This window comes from Panulirus ornatus, chromosome 48 (genome assembly GCF_036320965.1).
Source record: "Panulirus ornatus isolate Po-2019 chromosome 48, ASM3632096v1, whole genome shotgun sequence".
In the NCBI taxonomy this organism is placed as follows: Eukaryota; Metazoa; Arthropoda; class Malacostraca; order Decapoda; family Palinuridae; genus Panulirus; species Panulirus ornatus.
The window spans coordinates 9,982,067-10,000,105 of record NC_092271.1 but is presented as its reverse complement, the minus strand read 5'-3'; the positions used below and the strand labels follow the sequence as shown (position 1 = coordinate 10,000,105).

The 18,039-nt window shown below is 45.3% G+C and overlaps 1 protein-coding gene across 12 annotated transcripts in view; it reads left to right on the top strand.

Moving 5' to 3' along the window:
* capt (adenylyl cyclase-associated protein 1) overlaps nt 1–18,039 on the top strand; it is a 424,491-nt gene that overhangs the window by 117,207 nt on the left and 289,245 nt on the right. The window contains exon 1 of one of the 12 annotated variants that reach the window (XM_071690538.1): nt 957–1,285. The exons of 8 other annotated variants lie outside the window; for them this stretch is intronic. Coding sequence is in view for 1 of the 4 variants with exons in the window: in XM_071690535.1 (XP_071546636.1) it covers nt 5,710–5,716 (7 nt within the window). In the remaining 3 variants the exon portion in view is untranslated. Of the gene's footprint in view, nt 1–956; nt 1,286–5,694; nt 5,717–18,039 lie in introns of those variants that run through there. 3 more of the 12 variants (XM_071690540.1, XM_071690546.1, XM_071690535.1) reach the window with 3 other exon arrangements.

Genomic DNA, 18,039 nt, shown 5'->3' with positions numbered 1-18,039 from the left:
CTGAGTCCACGGGGAAAATGAAACAGGATAAGTTCCCAAGTGCACTTTTGTGTAATAATCACATCATCAGGGGAGACACAGGAGAGAAATATAAGTCAGTTGATATACATCGAAGAGACGAAGCTAGGACGCCATTTGGTAAACATGGACAATCGCATGCTTACCAAATGGCGTTCTGGCTTCGTCTCTTCGATGTATATCAACTGACATATTTCTCTCTTGTATCTCCCTGATGATGTGATTATTACACGAAAGTACTCTTGGGAACTTCTCGTGTTTCATTTTCTCCGAGGACTCGTCGGAATATCTTGATCAGGCGCAAAATTGTGATCCTTTCCAATATATATATATATATATATATATATATATATATATATATATATATATATATATATATATATATATATTCCCTGGGGATAGGGGAGAAAGAATACTTCCCACGTATTCCCTGCGTGTCGTAGAAGGCGACTAAAAGGGAGGGGAGCGGGGGGCTGGAAATCCTCCCCTCTCGTTTTCTTTTTTTTTTTTCCAAAAGAAGGAACAGAGAAGAGGTCCAGGTGAGGATATTCCCTCAAAGGCCCAGTCCTCTGTTCTTAACGCTACCTCGCTATCGCGGGAAATAGCGAATAGTATGAAAAAAAAAAAAAAAAAAAAAATATATATATATATATATATATATATATATATATATATATATATATATATATATATAATGATTCCTCTTTGTACCAAATATACTTATGCGCAAGAGAAAAACCGCATGTGGCTTAATGATGAGAGAGAGAGAGAGAGAGAGAGAGAGAGAGAGAGAGAGAGAGAGAGAGAGAGAGAGGTTGATGGAATATGATTACGGTGGAGTTGATGTGGGGGTAGGAAGTGAGGGCGGGAAGGGAAGGTAGCAACGGGTGCCGGTGGGTCAACACCCTATTCTTAAAGTCGCATCCACGTGGCACTCACCAAGGACCGGCCGGGGTTGGAAGTGCCGGTGCCAACAGCAGTAGAGGCGGCCCCACACCCCTCTCACAGTCTGCCTTGTGTCAAGGAACTAGGAAGAGCCAGCACGCTCATACTAGGATACCGTAGGGATCTGTGACAAGTGCTTACATAACATCTGCCGCGACCCAGGTGTTCACGACACCGCTGACTTTGGCGTGACCTACGTGCTGCCGGAAGGCTCATAACTAAGCAGTGGGCAACCCTCACGGAGGCTGGAGTACTCACCCTCAGGAAGCGCAGGGACCCGACAGGAAGTGAGTACGGAGGTGCCAAGGATCGCCACGGTCAGGTAGGAACCACCATTGTATAAATAGACCGTAGCCGTTGGGTTGAGGCTGGCTGATATACGGTTAGCACGTACAAGTGTACGGCCGGGTCGGCGCGTAAAAAGAACAGCCCGCGTTCACCCAGGCTTTATTGTGTGTGTGGCGGGTGAGAGGCTACGCCATGTTGTAATGCTGACGACCAGAAAAACTGAGTAGCTATCTTTCACGACCTCCCGTAGTACTGTAGGGAGGAGTTCATTTGGTGGGATACACGAGGCAGTTATGGTTGTTCAAGTAGGTAGGGGTCGGAGATATGTGCTAATGAATAGAACGCTGTGCCGTATAGTGTGTGTGTGTGTGTGTGTGTGTGTGTGTGTGTGTGTGGAACAGGGAACGATACACCATATGCCAGACTGTATGACAGGGGGAGGGGTGGTAGGGGGTCTGTTTGGCTAGCGTCCACGTATGATTTTCTTCAGCTTCCTCTTTTATATTATGCCTCCCGTTATAAGGAACTGTAGTGTGGGAATATCGGTTACCAGGCTCATGGAGTACAGTCTTACACATATAACGATGGTGAACACATACCAAGATGTCTGCCCGATATGTTACTTGCTGTCGCAGTTTAGTATGTCTGTGTGTGCACCAAGTACCCGAGGAAGCGGCAGCCACCCAGCCTACGGTACTTACCTCGTCCCTTCGTCTCCCTCATTTGGTATTCTTCCGTTGGCTTCTGCCATCCCGTCCTCCCTCACTTTGTCCTGGCTTGCTCACCCACCGTGTTATCTTCCCCCACATTCCCTCCCCACAGTCAGTACTCTGTTCCCACCCTCATTGAGGGTAGCCTTTCTCTCCCTAAGTGCTCTCTCTCTCTCTCTCTCTCTCTCTCTCTCTCTCTCTCTCTCTCTCTCTCTCTCTCTCTCTCTCTCTCTCTCTCTCTCTCTCCTATAGCTATGAGAACTCTGCTATGACGTTGACTTCCACATGATTGACCTGTAGGTACGTAGTGATGACAGGCTATGTGCTGCCAACCTCAAGTTGGTATCAGACGTTGATTCCTGTTATTGTGTCGTAGGAGATTGTACGAGCGATCATAATCTGTCCTCGTCCACTGTGTCACATCTTCATCACGTAGCATCTGGCTGGGTCGAGTTTCACCAAGCCAGCCGTAAATATCCTGCCAGGAGGATGTGGTCATCGTGAACGTTCCTTCTCTCTTATTTCTCGTAATTTGTCGTCATCCCTCCAGATTAGGATTTTGTGATTGTGACGGTCCTCTTATCAGATCACTTGGTCGTGGACCATCAGGTCTTGTGTTACCTGTCCGAGCCATATATTCCAGTATACTGTCCATGTGCGAGGTATTCCATCTCGTCGTCCACCCCGCTGGCCTCTCCCTTCCCCCGTGGCCTCTTACTCCTCTCAAGTTTTCTCTTCCGTTCCTCGTGGTATCCCCAGCAGTACATTTTCTTTCTTGTCCTTCGCAATTCTTGGGTCTCCCCCTCTCTACCAGTGCATCGCGTTTCATGATTCTCTGTCTTAAGAATCTTACCAGTCTCTCTCTCTCTCTCTCTCTCTCTCTCTCTCTCTCTCTCTCTCTCTCTCTCTCTCTCTCTCAGTAGGTGATGAGGAACCACCGACCAGTGAGGTATATTACCGGTATTACCTGCCTGGGTATCGGAAGTGTTAGTGACGGCTGAACAGTGAACCAACACATCACAGGTCGTCAGGTGTCACTACTTTGGCCTTCCTTCTCTTCCTTTCTCCCACCGTTCTCCCTTATCCATATTCCTCCTCCGTACCCTTTTTCTTCTCCCCTCTTCCTCCTTTCTCCCTTTCGATTTCCTCCCTCCGTACCCCTTCCTCCTTCCGTTCCTGCTCTTCCTTCTTCCCTTTCCTGTCTCTCCCCCCCCCCCTCCTCCCCACTTCTTCCTTCCCTCAGTTCTTCCTTCCTCCTTCCTCTCGACCCCTCCTCCACAGTTTTCCCTCCCATACACTTATCGGCTTCTCTCCAAACTATTGTCTTACTTTTTACCCCAAAGTCCCATCTTTGACGCAGCCTTAATTCATTATGTTCTTACCGCCCTTCCCTTTCCCGTCTCCCTCTTTTTTCCTGCGTCACCCCCATTTTTATTCTTTCCTGTCTTCACTCCCTTCGTCTTTCTTCAGTTAACTAATCTTTCATAAGGTTTTTTTTTTTTTGATATTATCCATGGTACTTCATCACCTCGCTCTCTCTTAGTTTTTCATGCCTTTCTATATGTAACCTATACTTCTTCCCTCAATCCTTCCGTTATTTTACGATTGCCTTATTCTTGCTCTTCAGTTTTCCTCCTTATATTCATTCCATGACACTTGATCAACTTGCATTAAATTCTTAATGATATTTTCTTCGTTTTGCCCTCTTTATTTTCTCTGAGGCCTTGCTTGAACACATTGCTGGACATCAAGGTTGTGCAGGAGCCCCTCCCTCACTGGTCCATATGCCTCTGTCCTGTTGACCTTCCCATGAGTCAGTGGCTAAGTCTGTTCACTAGTCATCGCTTGCACCATGCTTGTTTTTCCGTTAATATTGGTGCTTTTGACTCATCCACCTGGCACTCTGGCTGGGTGGGTGCGTGGGTGGATGATGGCGGGTGGCTCTGGCAGGTCCTGTTTGGGCCCCGGGGGACGATGGAGGTTGAGGTCGGGGGGGAAGGGGTAGTTATAGATTGGGGCCCCCGAGGAGGGTGTGGATGTTGGACGAGGGCTCTGGCAGGTTGTGTTCGGGTACAGGAGGTGCACGAGGAGAGGTTGTGGATTGTGGATGGGGGTTAGCAGGTACTGTTGGGGCCACGGGGAACGACGGTGGGTGATTGTGGGGAGAGGGATATTCAAGGCCGTGCAGAAGGGGTGGGTGTTGGGTGGATGATGATGCGGTTTCGTAAATCCACAAGTGTTGTCCTCGTCGTTTCCTCAAGGGCAGGGTTGAGAGGTCCCTCTCTGCCAGCCATGTGAAGACTGATTTGATGTGGGGTGAAAAATCGTCTCTTATTAGGATAAAAGATAATTGGTGTATGCTATTTATATTGGGGTGGAGTAGATGGTAGGGACAACTCGGCATGCTCTCGGTCTGGCCTGAACAAATATTAGCTCCTGGTCTGGAGAGCTTGTGTTGAGCATGTACACATGTTTTGTGGCCGCTGATGGCAGGGGCAGGAGATTGGCCGGGAGGCCGTGGTCGTATTTATATCCTTTTGGCCTAGTGACATGTATCGTGCAGTCCAGGTTATCCGGTGGATTACCTCTGTATACTGCTGCCGGTATGTAGCCGAGTCCACTTCTCTTGTATTACATTTCATTTCGCCATCTTCCTCGGGATGGGTGGGATCACATCAAGAATTGTTTCATAATCCGTATGTTTTACCACCTAGTGTCCGGCTAGTAATGCAGAATTCAAAAAGCGATACTGTTGTTGTTCTCCATCTGATGATGTCATTTCAGACCGTGTCGGGTCTTCATTTAAGTGGATCTACCCTTGTACTCCCCGTGAAAGAAACATTCAAACCAGCCCTCCACACCTGGTTCATGTACGGCGCGACAGCTCTAGAAAATATTATCCACCGGTCATCAGGAATGAGCCGGTGGTGTTTGGTTTCCGTGTTGTGTGATTCACTGTGTGTGTGTGTGTGTGTGTGTGTGTGCTGTGGAGCACCACTCTACACAGCTGGCCCATGACATCATATCCGCCTGCCTGCCTGACGAACAGCTCCAGTATTTATTGCTCTCTCTCCTCCTGAATGAGGTGAGTGTGTGTGAGGCTGGCGCACCTCATTCCCGTCCATTTTATGCCATTCACGGTATTGTGTACACTGGGGTTTAATGGATGTTGGTGGCACGTATAGTACGTTGATTCTCTCTCTCTCTCTCTCTCTCTCTCTCTCTCTCTCTCTCTCTCTCTCTCTCTCTCTCTCTCTCTCTCTCTCTCTCTCTCTCTCTCTCTCTCTCTCTCTCTTATCTATGTCTATCTCATGTCACTTCGGGCATCGCAGCAGTGTTGTCTGGAAGGGGTGAATAGGAAAACAAATTGTCTTCAAAGTTAAAGACTCTGGAGTAAATTTTGAAGTGATGTGCTGCAAGTTGGAGGCCAAAATGACAGAATTTCAGTTGGGATTCAAGTAAGGAACGAGCGGTGTGATTTATGAGAGCTTTCACCACGAGGAGCAGAAAATTGATGGTGATGATGATAATGTCCCACTTAGACATTTTGAAAAGTTAGATCGACTACTGAATTCGGATTAGAAAGAATTTAGGAACGTACAAAATTGAGGGAATAGAAAAATGCAAATTATCATGCGAGGTTCAGAGACCCCGAACTTTATGTCCGAGAAAGAAAAGAAGATATGGGATTGTATGGACATGGCGGCATTGAGGGAATCGATTACAACTTGCTTGAACTGAAAACTTCATGACAGGTAAGACATGGGAGTGATCACGTCTGCTGCAATAATGTTTTCAACTATCCCAATACAGGTCACGCAAAACGAGCGTGTATATGGAAGCCCCGCGAGAAAGATGGAAACATTGTTTAACGTACGTCCAGGTGAAGTAAAACTCCTACGTGGAATAAGAACGGAAGATATGTAAGTGAAACCCTGGTAAATAAGGCTATAAACACTGGCAGGTGAACAAAAGATCGACAGGTGTGCGGCGAACAACAGCACAGTTAAGGAAGAAAGATGTGTGGTGAGCACTACGCGCTAGCCCTACTTACTCCACACACACACACACACACACTTCCTCTCGCTGTTTGAATTTCTATTGCCTTGGCCCGCTACGCCTTCCTCTTCATCACCCACGCTCCTCCCTCTCCTCTGTATAATTGGGTCTGGCCGTGTGATTGTGCAAAGAAATCGTTCTCCTCGCTTCTATAATTTGTGGAAGACTCCTCTCGGCGCGTTAAGAGATGCCTCTTACGCGGATCATAGGGTTCGTTATGATACGGCTCGTTGGTGCAATCTCCGCTCTTATCGGCCGCACGTATGGATGGTATTCGCGTGTGGTGAGGATAGTGTTTGCCAGCAGTAAATGTGTCTGCTGAACGTTGCCAAGTACTCTCGGTATAGGCTTTTCTCGCGGCACCGTGGAGACTGGCTCCGAGGGTGATGACGTTTGTCTCAGATTTTCGGGTACAGGAGCGCGAGAAGTGGATGCAAACATTCCAGGCGGTTAGTTCAGTTACTTAACAGGATTTAGTGCGCGAGACGCTGAAGAAAATTGGAATTTATAACTGGCCAAAGTCTGATTGTGTTTGTTTCTCTGCATCATCTATTCCCTATGATACATACACACACACGCCATCAGAGCCGGGGTATGGGCCAAGTCACCTGCCTGTGTATTGATTAGCGTCAGGAGTAACTTCTGTTCCCTTCCTGGTGGCATCACTGTGTTCATTGATCTAGGAGGCCAGTCAGGTGATGGTTCTCCCAGATCCCAGGATTCACAAGTTTGTTTCTTAAATGTCCAGCCAGGTGTTCGTCAGTGGCTGAAGACATTGCATTGTTGCTTTCATACTGTATTGAGCATAATGTTACTCACTCATGCACTAAAAGCAAATCTTAGGTAAACTTTATGATGACTAGTTACACAACAGATCTCGCTTATCACTAGAACAAAAATATAAGATGTGCTGGTATCATGAAGTTTGTTTAGAGCGTTGATTTGGGTAAGTGTGACTTCATAATGCTTGTGAAACTGAAGGTTGGCTTTATCTCGTTCATATTAAGGTGGTCAGCTGGAGTCGACCGTCGTTATAGCGCGCCATTTCGTATCTCTCCCGCCGAGTATGCTGGCAGGGAAAGTAAACGTATGATGGACTGACGAAGAGTTGCCTTCAACACAAAAAGGAAAATGTCGTCTGCATATACTGAAAGGTTTCGGTTTTTCTGTGATACGTACATTTGGTTCACTCAGTTTTAGTGCATATCAAGGGATAATACTAATAAGCGGTTATGCTCAAGCGTTTATCTTCTGTACTAATGCTGTTTAGGGTAAGGACGGGCCTGCGATGTAGGACAGCGTTGCTAGGTGCAGCTGCACCTTACACAGTGTAAGGCGGTGTGTGAAGTGTAGAAACTGTCTTGTGGTATCCCGCAGCCCTGAACAGCTGCCTCAGCAGGAGCCTTTTGTGATCATGCTGCAGAAGCCTTGCCTACGGCCTCCTACCTCTGCTTGTGCTTTCATGTTCTCGTCAGTGCTCGATGTTGAAAGTTATCAGAGAACTTGAGGGTAGCTCAGCTTGCAGGTACAGGTTTGTCGGATAAAGGCACAGGATGATGAACCTAGTTCAGCTAACCCCTGGAGCACCGCGTCACTAGATGCCACGACGTTACGACCTCAGGGTATGTTGACCCGGCCATTGACCTGATCCCTTGCAAAGACCAGGCCATTGTATCTAAGGGTCGTACCGTTATGCTCAAAAATCGTATGGAAGGCGAGGAGACCTTTACGAACCATCCAGAACGTACGGAATGTAATCCCTCATATTTTCTTTGAGTCTAAGTTTGGTACCAGTGAGGACACAGTCTCGGAATTTAGTAAGTTTTTTCTCTATTTTCCGTCGCTCTGTAAACTGTTTTTGCGTATAGTTTGTTTGTATTAATGGTACGTTTTAGTTAGCTCGTAGTAATGTTAATCATTACCGTTGTTATCGCTCTGCGAATGTACTGAGACCGACAGTACGACCCTTGAGCACAACGGTCCTACCCGCCTTAAGGATGATTTGACCCTTGATTCACCCACTGGTCTGAGTAAAAGGTATGATGTTCTGGTTTAGTGGGGCAGAGCTTCGTACTCCCTTGCTTCTAGAGGTCAACCATGTAGAAAGTGTGTTTGGCGTCATGCTGTAGGGTCTGTTGGATCCACCGGGGAGATGCGTGGATTCCTTGTACTTGTTTACGATCAGGCGAGGACAGTTGCGTCGGTGCTTCATGTGGTGTAAAGTGCTGGCCAGGAGAGGGAGGGAGGGAGGAGAATGCTGGCCACTTGCTCCCACAATTACCCCTTTAAGTTTGACGTGCTTGCTGTGGGCCGGGGGGGGAAGCGCCCCAGGAGGGAGCACGGTCCCCCGCCCCTCCATCAAAGTTTCAGCGACTTGATTTGCCGGGCGTTGCTGTGCTCGGCTGGTGTCGTCCGGCCGGCGCTTTTTTTGCCCCTGCTACTTTTTCGAAGACCCAGATGGGGCAGTGATTTTTATTTTTTTCTATAATACCTGGTTTTATTTCCCGCCCTGGAGACGTGGCATCGGGAATGGATGATGGAGCCTTCGAGGAAAATTCCTCGTTTTGCTTCTGTTCTTACATTTACCACAGTGATGATAGATTTTTTTCTTAACGAATGTATGGTGTCCATATTCACCTTCTCATGACTCTTTCATTCAGATGCATCCACTGCTCATACTCTGAGACTCCTTTACATCCTTTCTAACTAGTTTCGTGTAATGGCCTCAGGTAATGGCCTCTTCATGTAACTTTCGATAACCTTTTCACTCTCTCCGTCATCAAGTTGGTCTGAGGGTGGACGTTGTGGTCAGGTCACCTCATTTTCTTCCATCCATGATGAGCAAATTTGAGTCTAGCCTTTCCATGTAACTCGGCTATCTTAATTTGATTACCTCCTTTATTGCCTTCCTTCAGACATTATCAGTTTTATCTGCTTCTTTAAGTGAGGTGGTCAAACTTAAGAATCATTCTCAAGTATGATTTGAACAGCTCCCTGAATATTTCCTTATCTATACACGTGAATGCTGTTTTGCTTATGTGTGTGTGTGTGTGTGTGTGTGTGTGTTAAAGATATCTTGTTTAGTTTCAAGGAGAAGAACGTAAGAAAAGGTAACCTCCTGAGCTGGATGGTTCGGCGCTTGGGCAGGCATGATGATAAGGCCTTTGACCTGATCCCTGGAGATACCTAAGGGTCGTACATTCATGATCAAGGGGTTAAGGAGCTTCAGGGTCACTTGAACGAAAAAAGAAATGTGTGGGAAATTAGTATCAGGGTCCATGCGTCCGTGTCCCCTCAGTGTCGGTGGATGGCTTCATCTGTCTGATAAAGAGTGACAGTCGGCGGACTGTGGGGTGACACCTGTGACACTGATGATTCGTAACGACCCTCTTGACCACCACAGCAAAATTTGCTGCTTCCTTGGTCATCAGCTCTTGTTCTGGGTGCGTTATATTCGATTTGGTTCTATACGTCGTGGGTATAATGAAGATGTTTGTGTGTGTCGCAGGTGTGCACGTATACTGATGAGAGACGTGGCCCCAGGAATCCCTGTATTGATAAGGCAAGGCAATGCACAAGTGGCCCGCCCTGTACTCCTTCATAAAGTAGGAGAGGCTGACGCAGGATGGTAGTAACCTGACGGACTTGTGTACTGTTCATAAGTAGGTAACTCTGATGCTTACCGGTATACCTGACGCTTGGTGATATTCCTGGCGCCCGATGGTATTACTGAGGCTTTACTCATATTGCCGTCAGACGTCGCTCTCATCTTGTTAATAAAGTAGGGTAAGCCGACGATTCCTGGTAAAGTGATACTTCATGTTATTAGCTAACGTTTGCCGATATTACTGACGGGCATTGCTCATGTGCTTGTTGCAGACAGGAGTCGTCATTGTATTTCATTTGCTCAATGTTAGAGCAAGTTCTATATATAGACTTTCTTTATGTAGTGTTTGTATTGAATAAACTCTTGTACTCATTACTAAATGGTACCACAGACAGACAGACATCATTCATATAATTGTACTCATCAACAAAGCATCCCTCCTACCCAGACAGACGTCTATTGGTCGGGTCGCTAATAAAATAGGTCGATGTGACAGAGCTGGGTCGTGTAGTCGTTAATAAAACAAGTAATGCCGGCGGCCGGGGAGACGCATAGGCTGCATGGTCAGGCTGACCTATAAATTTTTCTCTGCCGGTCCTCCCTCCCTTACTGCTGCCCTTCCAACCCTCTCTCTTCCAACCATACTGCTCTTCTCCCTCTCCCTCCCTCCTCCCCCACTCTTGTTTCATCATCCTTCCCTCCCTCTCCTCCACCAACTCATCGTATCTCCCTCCCTCCCTCCCTCACTTACCGGTTCTCCCCCAATCCTCCGTCCATCTCTCCTTCTGCCTCTCCATCAGCCCTCTTAGCTTCCCTCATTCAATGCTTCTCTAGCATCTCCCCTTCCGTCATTTCACCACCGTATCTCCCTCCCATCCCCACCGCTTCTCCATCATCCATAATTCTTCTTGGCGAGGGAGGAGACAGGAATTCATTTCCACCAGTTATTTACCCGGTTGATTGCCATGGCGTGAGGCAGACATTACAGACTCGGGACAAACTTGAGAGTAGAGATGCACTACAGATTCAGGTTATGTGGTTACAGTTAGTTACATAACTTGGGTACAGGATTATGATGACCTCAGATACGCCCTTGTCACGGTTGTACTTAAGTGTCCACGAAATCGTTAACTGCTCTTCTTCACCATATCTGTAGGTTCTCACTATTGTGATTCTGTAGCGATGGCTTTCATGGTGTTGGATTTTGGTAGTTTCATGTGCGTCTTCACAGGTATGCTAAAGATGATGCGTTAACCGCTTATATGGTTTTTACTTTTGCTCAGTTAATTGTAAAATAAGTTTTATATGGACGACGTGAATGCGATTTGTTTTTATTTGAAAATGATGTGGTTTTGTAAATTGGCTGCCCTCGCCTGGAATCTCATATTTTACTGCCAGTAGAGGAATATATTGCATTTTCTATGAAATTTTTAAAATGAATTAAAGATCCATTTTTTCAAGTGATGTTCCCAAACTCTGCCTACAGTTTAGAGAACCATAAGTATTTGTAATAAGTTACTCTCAACTCATTGTGCTCCTGAACAGTTAAACCTGTATTTGCACGTGTTTTCTTGTCGAAGGCTCTGGGTTCGAACAGATGTCTAAACCACTTTCAAGCCTTAGATGAAACACAGAAAGAGGCTAGTGATACAGAGTTAAGGAGAAAAGAATCATCTGTCAAGGTTTTGGTGAATTATATAAGATATGGCTTACTTAATGGCCAATAGGGACCGCAGGCAGCACGGGCAAGTGATGGGTGGGGAGGTGGTCAAGGAAGGGCTGCCCCTCAACCCACGGTGAAAGTTGGGTCGACGTGTATTTAGAAGGTCCACAAGCTGATGGTGAAGACTTGGCATCACGCTGCGGTACCTGACCTTTGCCTGCTGAGTGTGCGTCGATGGCACCAAGTGAAGGGTGGTAGTGTACGGACGGTGGGGAGGACTAGTGAAAGGTACTCTCGTAGGGGTGGAGAGGGGAAGGTTAAGTTGTGAACGAGGGTGTTTTAAGGGGAAGGGGCTAGTGTAGGTAGGTAGAGTCGAGAGTTCAGTGATAGAAAGAGGAAGAAGGTGAAGTGGTTGGATAAAGTCTAATTAGGAAGGAATTAACAAACCCCTGTGAAGCAAATAGACGAATTTGCCAATGGTAGAAATATTTTCCATCACAAATAAATAAGTAAAACTCCTGCATGGGGAAAGCAATAGGATCAGCCAACTATAAGATGTTGTCATAACTAAATTGATAGCTTTCCTGCAGATACTACTGGTGGTGCTTTGGCCTATCTGGAGACGTTGATTATACGAATTTTAAAGTTTTTGGCCCGACTTATGGACACAATCCAGAACACTGTGATAGACAATGAAAAAAAGAATCCAACCTTTTAGCAATAGGTCCTGGCAAACCCCTCAGAAAATGTCACAACACCTTGCTGGTCATAACAAGATACATAAACTGAGATTAGTATTTACTTTTTACATCAAATCGGGAAACGTACCGTATGAATGACTCAGCTTATGTAATCACCAACTTTGGAGCAATATATGTAATGAATATAAGCCCATTAGAGTATAACAAAGACCTTTTGTGATCTGTAATTCTTTTGCGCTGCCGCTCACAGGATGAGCATGGGGGCACAATAAGCTTGCCGATGACAGCGACACAGATCACAAGATTATCTGTTGGTTGTTTGGTTTTGAGTGATGATAATGATAATAATAATAATAATAATAATAATAATAATAATAATAATAATAATAATAATGATGATAATAATAGTCATAATGATGATGATAATAATAATAAGGATAATGATAATAATAATGATAACGATGATGCTTTATTGAATTATCTGCTCTTAAAAGCTGAAAAAGTGAAGGCAAAATGTAGTTGCATAGGTATTGTCTATGTGTGAAGGAAAGAGGAATTAAACGCAAGGTCTATTAATTATTGATGTTGAGAATGATGTTGGGATGGGACTGATCTTGCAGTGGTCTCTGCCAGATCAAATGAGCAGGATACATTTGTGATGTCGAATTACACGTATGGGATGAGGGATATCTGGTAGCAGGAGATGATGGTGGCGGTAGTGATGCAGCACTTTCTTGAACTGTTATATGAAGGACAGATTGTAATCGGAGAGGGTTGTGTGTACCATTGTGCTAAGCGGCTCTTAATAGTTTGTGTAGCAGGAACCGAAAATGATCTTCACACCCTTTTCTGAACCTTTTCTCTTAACCCTGTTGTGAAGTGGATGAGGGAGAAGCATAGGTGAGTTAGGGGAGGATGAAAGTTTTGTAGATGTTCCCTAGTTTAGGTGCAGCGAGTCCAAACTCCTTGAGTCGACGTAGGATGTGAAGACGATAGCTGGAGGGATTATTAGTGGCACTGACGCGTTTATTCCATCTTAGTTCGTCGTCCAAAGTGACACTGAAGAAAACTCTGCAGATTGAACTATCCTGGAGGGAGTTAAGGGCCCTAGTGAGACTGCAGAGGGTGAGACATGGGTGGAAGCAAAGGAGGACGTGCGTGACTGCGGTGTTTGATGGTGGCTCATTGCTGGAGTCTGTTCATGGTGCTCTGGAGGGCGAGGTAGGCAGGAGAGCTGATGTCGTTGATAATATTAATGTTAGTCGTCAACGTATTTTCATTACGTGCATCAGGACATCACTCATAAGGATGAGGACACGCAAGGGTACCATCCTCGTGTCCTGTGACACGCCACAGGTGGGGGAATTGGAAAGTGGAGATGAACCCTTGCAGGTCTGCCAGGTAACAATTTAGACTTCGTGTAATCCAACGTTGATGGCTTTGTTGATGGTTGTAATGGCTGACTAGGTCGAAAGCTTGTGCGAAACCAACGGAGTTGGGATCCAAAAAGAGGTGTTGCACCTTACTTGGTTGCGAGTGGTTGATAGAGGAGGTCTTTATTGTACCAAACTGTTGAGAACGTATGGAACTTATGTCTCTGTAATAAGCCCAGTTACATCTAATACGTTCATAGTTTAACTTGGTTATGGAGGTAATGGCACTCGACCAGCTGTAGAGATGGGTGGGTTAGGTGTGAATGTACTGTGGGGGATGATTGTGAGTTGACTGGTAGAGGGAGATAGACCAGTTGCTGGGATGAGTGGGGTAGTTGTGAATGAATTGGTAGAGAGGGTTTTTAGGATGGGTGGGTTGGTTGGTTGCAAGTTGACCAGTAGAGAGGGAAGAGGGTTACGATTGGTTGGAAGGTAAGCCGGTTAGTAGAATGGGTATATAGGGAAGGTGTGTAGGTAGGTGTTAGAACTGTAGGTAAAGAAGCAGGGTTGGTGAGCAAGATATTAGGTAGGGAAGCGTAGCAGAGAAGTATATGAGGTAGGTAGGGTGTTGAGGGATGGGAGGAGGGGGAGTGGCAAGAGGCAGAGGTGGTGAGGCAGTAGACGAGTTGGCTCTGGCCACACCGAAATACTGTATATATAAATAGCTGCCGACGCAAGCCTTGGCCTTGTGCAAGACTCAGCGCGCGCGCACACATACTTACACATATACAAACACACATGAACACACACACTCATTCATTAACACAAATCCTGATATAATAAAACACCGTGGAACGTGTATTTCAGGTGCATCGTAAATGCTGGTTCATTAGCATTACCTGGCCAGTGAGGGCGAGGGAGGAATGCTGGTCCGGGAGGCAAGGAGAAACCGCGGAGCAGCCTGCCAGGCTCCAGGTCACTCCAAGTCCGAGTTCTTGTTTCTGCCAGGAAGTGTGTCCGGGAGGGGCAGGGGCTGGCAGGTTGAGAGGGTGAGGGATGTTATCAGAGGGGAGGGGGTGGGAAATGCAATTTCCGACGATGGGTAAGATTGAGAGGAGTACAGTAGTACCGTTGGGGAAGAGGTGAAAATTATGGCAGTCGGTAAGGGGTTGAAAAGGATATAACGAAGGAGTGATAAAGGGAGAGAGAGAGAGAGAGAGACGAGTGAGGAGCGGGAGGTCAAGGACGACAGGTGCTTGTTTGTTGAAGGGTTTCACAGATATTCGCACACCATGTAAAGCAACACAACAACAATCACTTATTATATAATGTACACCGGAATAGTCAGTATAACTTCTCTGTCTGATATAGAGTTTTACATTTGCTGGTGCACGGTCGATGCCACATAAGGTTACTAGAGAGGAGGAGCGTATGACAAGTTGGAATGATCATGTCAGGTAACACAGACTCAAGTGTCCTGGATCAGTGTCTTGAAAGATGTCTGCAACCTTGTGGCGGAGTGGTTTCCTCAGATCACACACACAACGAGTACAGTCTCGCCTGACTGTTGACAAGTTAAGAATGCATCGTCAACGTTAAAAAAAAAAAACTAAATGTCTTTTTAATCATATTTTTTCACATTTTTTGGTCGACAGTTTTATAGACAGCTTATAGATTTGGTAACTGCATTTTTTTATTGTAAGGCGTGGAACGCCAAAATTGTCTAGCCATTTGCCTAATAGCAGTCGTGCCACCTCCGCCATGACACATCACCAATTCATTAGTAACTCTCCTGACGTAATTTTTATCTGCAATAACTAGAGAGTAGCATCCTTACCACCACCTGACACCTACAGAGCAGTTGCACTGAACACCGTAATAAACCAGTTTATCCATTACTCGTACTCCCTGTCCGGTTCAACAAAACTAGTGACTTGTTTTCATACCAGGTTGGCTCCTCCGCGACGCTGTGCAGCTTATTGGCTGAGGAAACTATTCTCTACTATAACTCTTCAACAACTTGTGTAATCCTGTTTCGTCTCGAAGACGTCCGTACGGTATCTGGTGAAGTCAAGGACTCGAGACTTGAAAATGTTGCTCAGCGAAGCGTCTTCCTTGTTATAACTTGTTTCTTGTTTGTATCTTATTAGCTTGCGAAAGGTAACGTAAAGTGGAATGATGGATACCTGGTGAAGTAATAATGGGGTATTATTATTATTATTATTATTATTATTGTATTATTATTACTATTATTATTATTATTATTATTATTATTATTATTATTATTATTATTATTATTATTGTAACAACTGTTGTTATAGCGAAAAATGTTGACGTTCTTCATATGACTAAATGTCGGTTGAATAGTAGGGAAGGGGCGAGATGGGGTGGGTGGAAGAGCAGGTTACTTGAAGAGGGTAGAGGGAACGGTACATCAGTGAAGTAGGATAACAGGAAGTCTCTGGTGAAACGGGAGCCGGGTTGAGATAGGAGTCCCGGGCGGTGGAACCTGCCTGGTACAAGACGGGCCAGGCGCCCAGGAACATGAGGTTGTCATGCTTTACATACATGCTCAGCAGTGGGGAGGGAAGATGAGTTTTCATGCAAGCTTCCTTCTGTGGTCATTTAGCTTTGCGTACTAACTCATAATGTTGAGGATATGGAAGATTTTGCTGCAAGAGCAGCGATTTTTTTGTTCGATCCTATACACGTGTGGACGGTGGCACAAAAGAGGATTCGGAGTGCACAGGTCATGGAACTGGGCCACAATGATTAAATTATAGAATACCTTACATAGCACGTGAACTTTTTACAGTGGCTCGAACAGAAGTGATCGGATTATAGAACAAGGTATATGATAAATGACCAGTCAACTCGGTATACTTTTCAAGTGGCTTAGGTAGAATATTGCCATGGATGAAGTGCCTCATCAAGTCTGACAGTGGTCGGTTAGAAGGATCTCTGAATTCACTGATTTTGCTACAGTCACTTACATAATGTTGCAGGATGTTGGAGTATCCTTGTTGGCAAAGTTTACATTTTGTCTTCGTCAGTCAACAGAAGGAACAGACTCCCGTGGGAATCTATATCCCAGCCAGAGTTAGGCAACATCAAGGTGTACACTTTTAGTAGAACCATATATATATATATATATATATATATATATATATATATATATATATATATATATATATATATATATATATATATAAGGTTCTTACAAGATTAGCAGACACGATGACGATATTGCTGGATCCAGGCTGGACTATAGATAGTCATGGAAGTTTGTTTCTGCTGTTGATGCTGAACACCTTCAGCTGTAGACCTTGCTAGCAGACTTGTTCTCATAACCTGCAAGATTATGAGAATAGTATTTTGTAAAATTAATGAATTCAGAGGTACTTCGTGGTGAAAATGACGAGGTAAGTGCAAGCATTTCACCCACAAGAATGTTCCACCACAGTTACTTGAAAATTACCGAAAGTTTGTCTGTTGTACACAGTGCACGTATAATGCAACTTGTAATTAAATCACTGTGGCCCAGTCCCTGGACCTGTAGTGCACCCTGTGTCCTCTCTTGCACCACCGGCCACAGGATGGGTAGAAGTGCATAACACATTGTCCGCCCTTGCGGCAGAAATCAGACTTCGTTAGTTGATTCTCTGGATCAAGATGGACAGAAGTTGGTGAGGTTACAAGGGTTTACACTCTATACTTGGACGTGAATAAAGATGATGGAGTGGAAATTGAAAGACTGATAAGGCTGGGTCTTGAGGTATGAAAAGAAAAATGTAAGACATAAGTTATGGCACGGCATGTAAGCGGTGGTAGAAACTGGTTCTCTACTTTCATTTGCTTGTGAAACGGGTCTGTAAGCGTGCATTGTCTTGTAGATTGGAAGGATCTGAGGTTGTTTTCCGCAAAAGTAAATGTTCAGAATGAGTTAAGAGTGGTTTCCTCTGAAACAGTTGTTGGGAAGCAGTTGAGATTTCTCTGCTAAGAAACAGATGGTGTCATGGAAATCGAGGGCAGGACGCTTAAGTGTGTTACGATGAACATTTATACCACAGTGGTTCCCAGCCGGTGGGACGCGAGAGCCGCCCAGATGGTTCGTGTTCTTAGTCCTACAAGTTCTTAGTTTATGAATACATTTTATACAAGGACTGCTGGATGATGTGCACGCTTGCCCCTGTTAAGTAATGCCATACACGGAAGATTTAGATGAACTACTTTACTATTTTCAAGTAAGATTTCAGATGTATGCTGGTACACAGTGTACAGGAAATATATGTTTGTGGTACGTGACTCTTAAAATTTAGGAACACTGGTGTATCGGGTTTGGTGATCCGTCTCTGTCTGTTCTGTTTGGAGTATCACTTGGATTTTAAACAAACAAAAATGAGGACAGTAGTGTGGGCTCAACCAGGGTGGGCGGCGTGGGACGGCTTGAGTACTGCTGGGTCGTAGGCATAGGGAGAACTTGGAAGACGATAGAATATATATATATATTTTTTTTTTTTTTTTTTTATACTTTGTCGCTGTCTCCCGCGTTTGCGAGGTAGCGCAAGGAAACAGACGAAAGAAATGGCCCAACCCCCCCCATACACATGTACATACACACGTCCACACACGCAAATATTCATACCTACACAGCTTTCCATGGTTTACCCCAGAC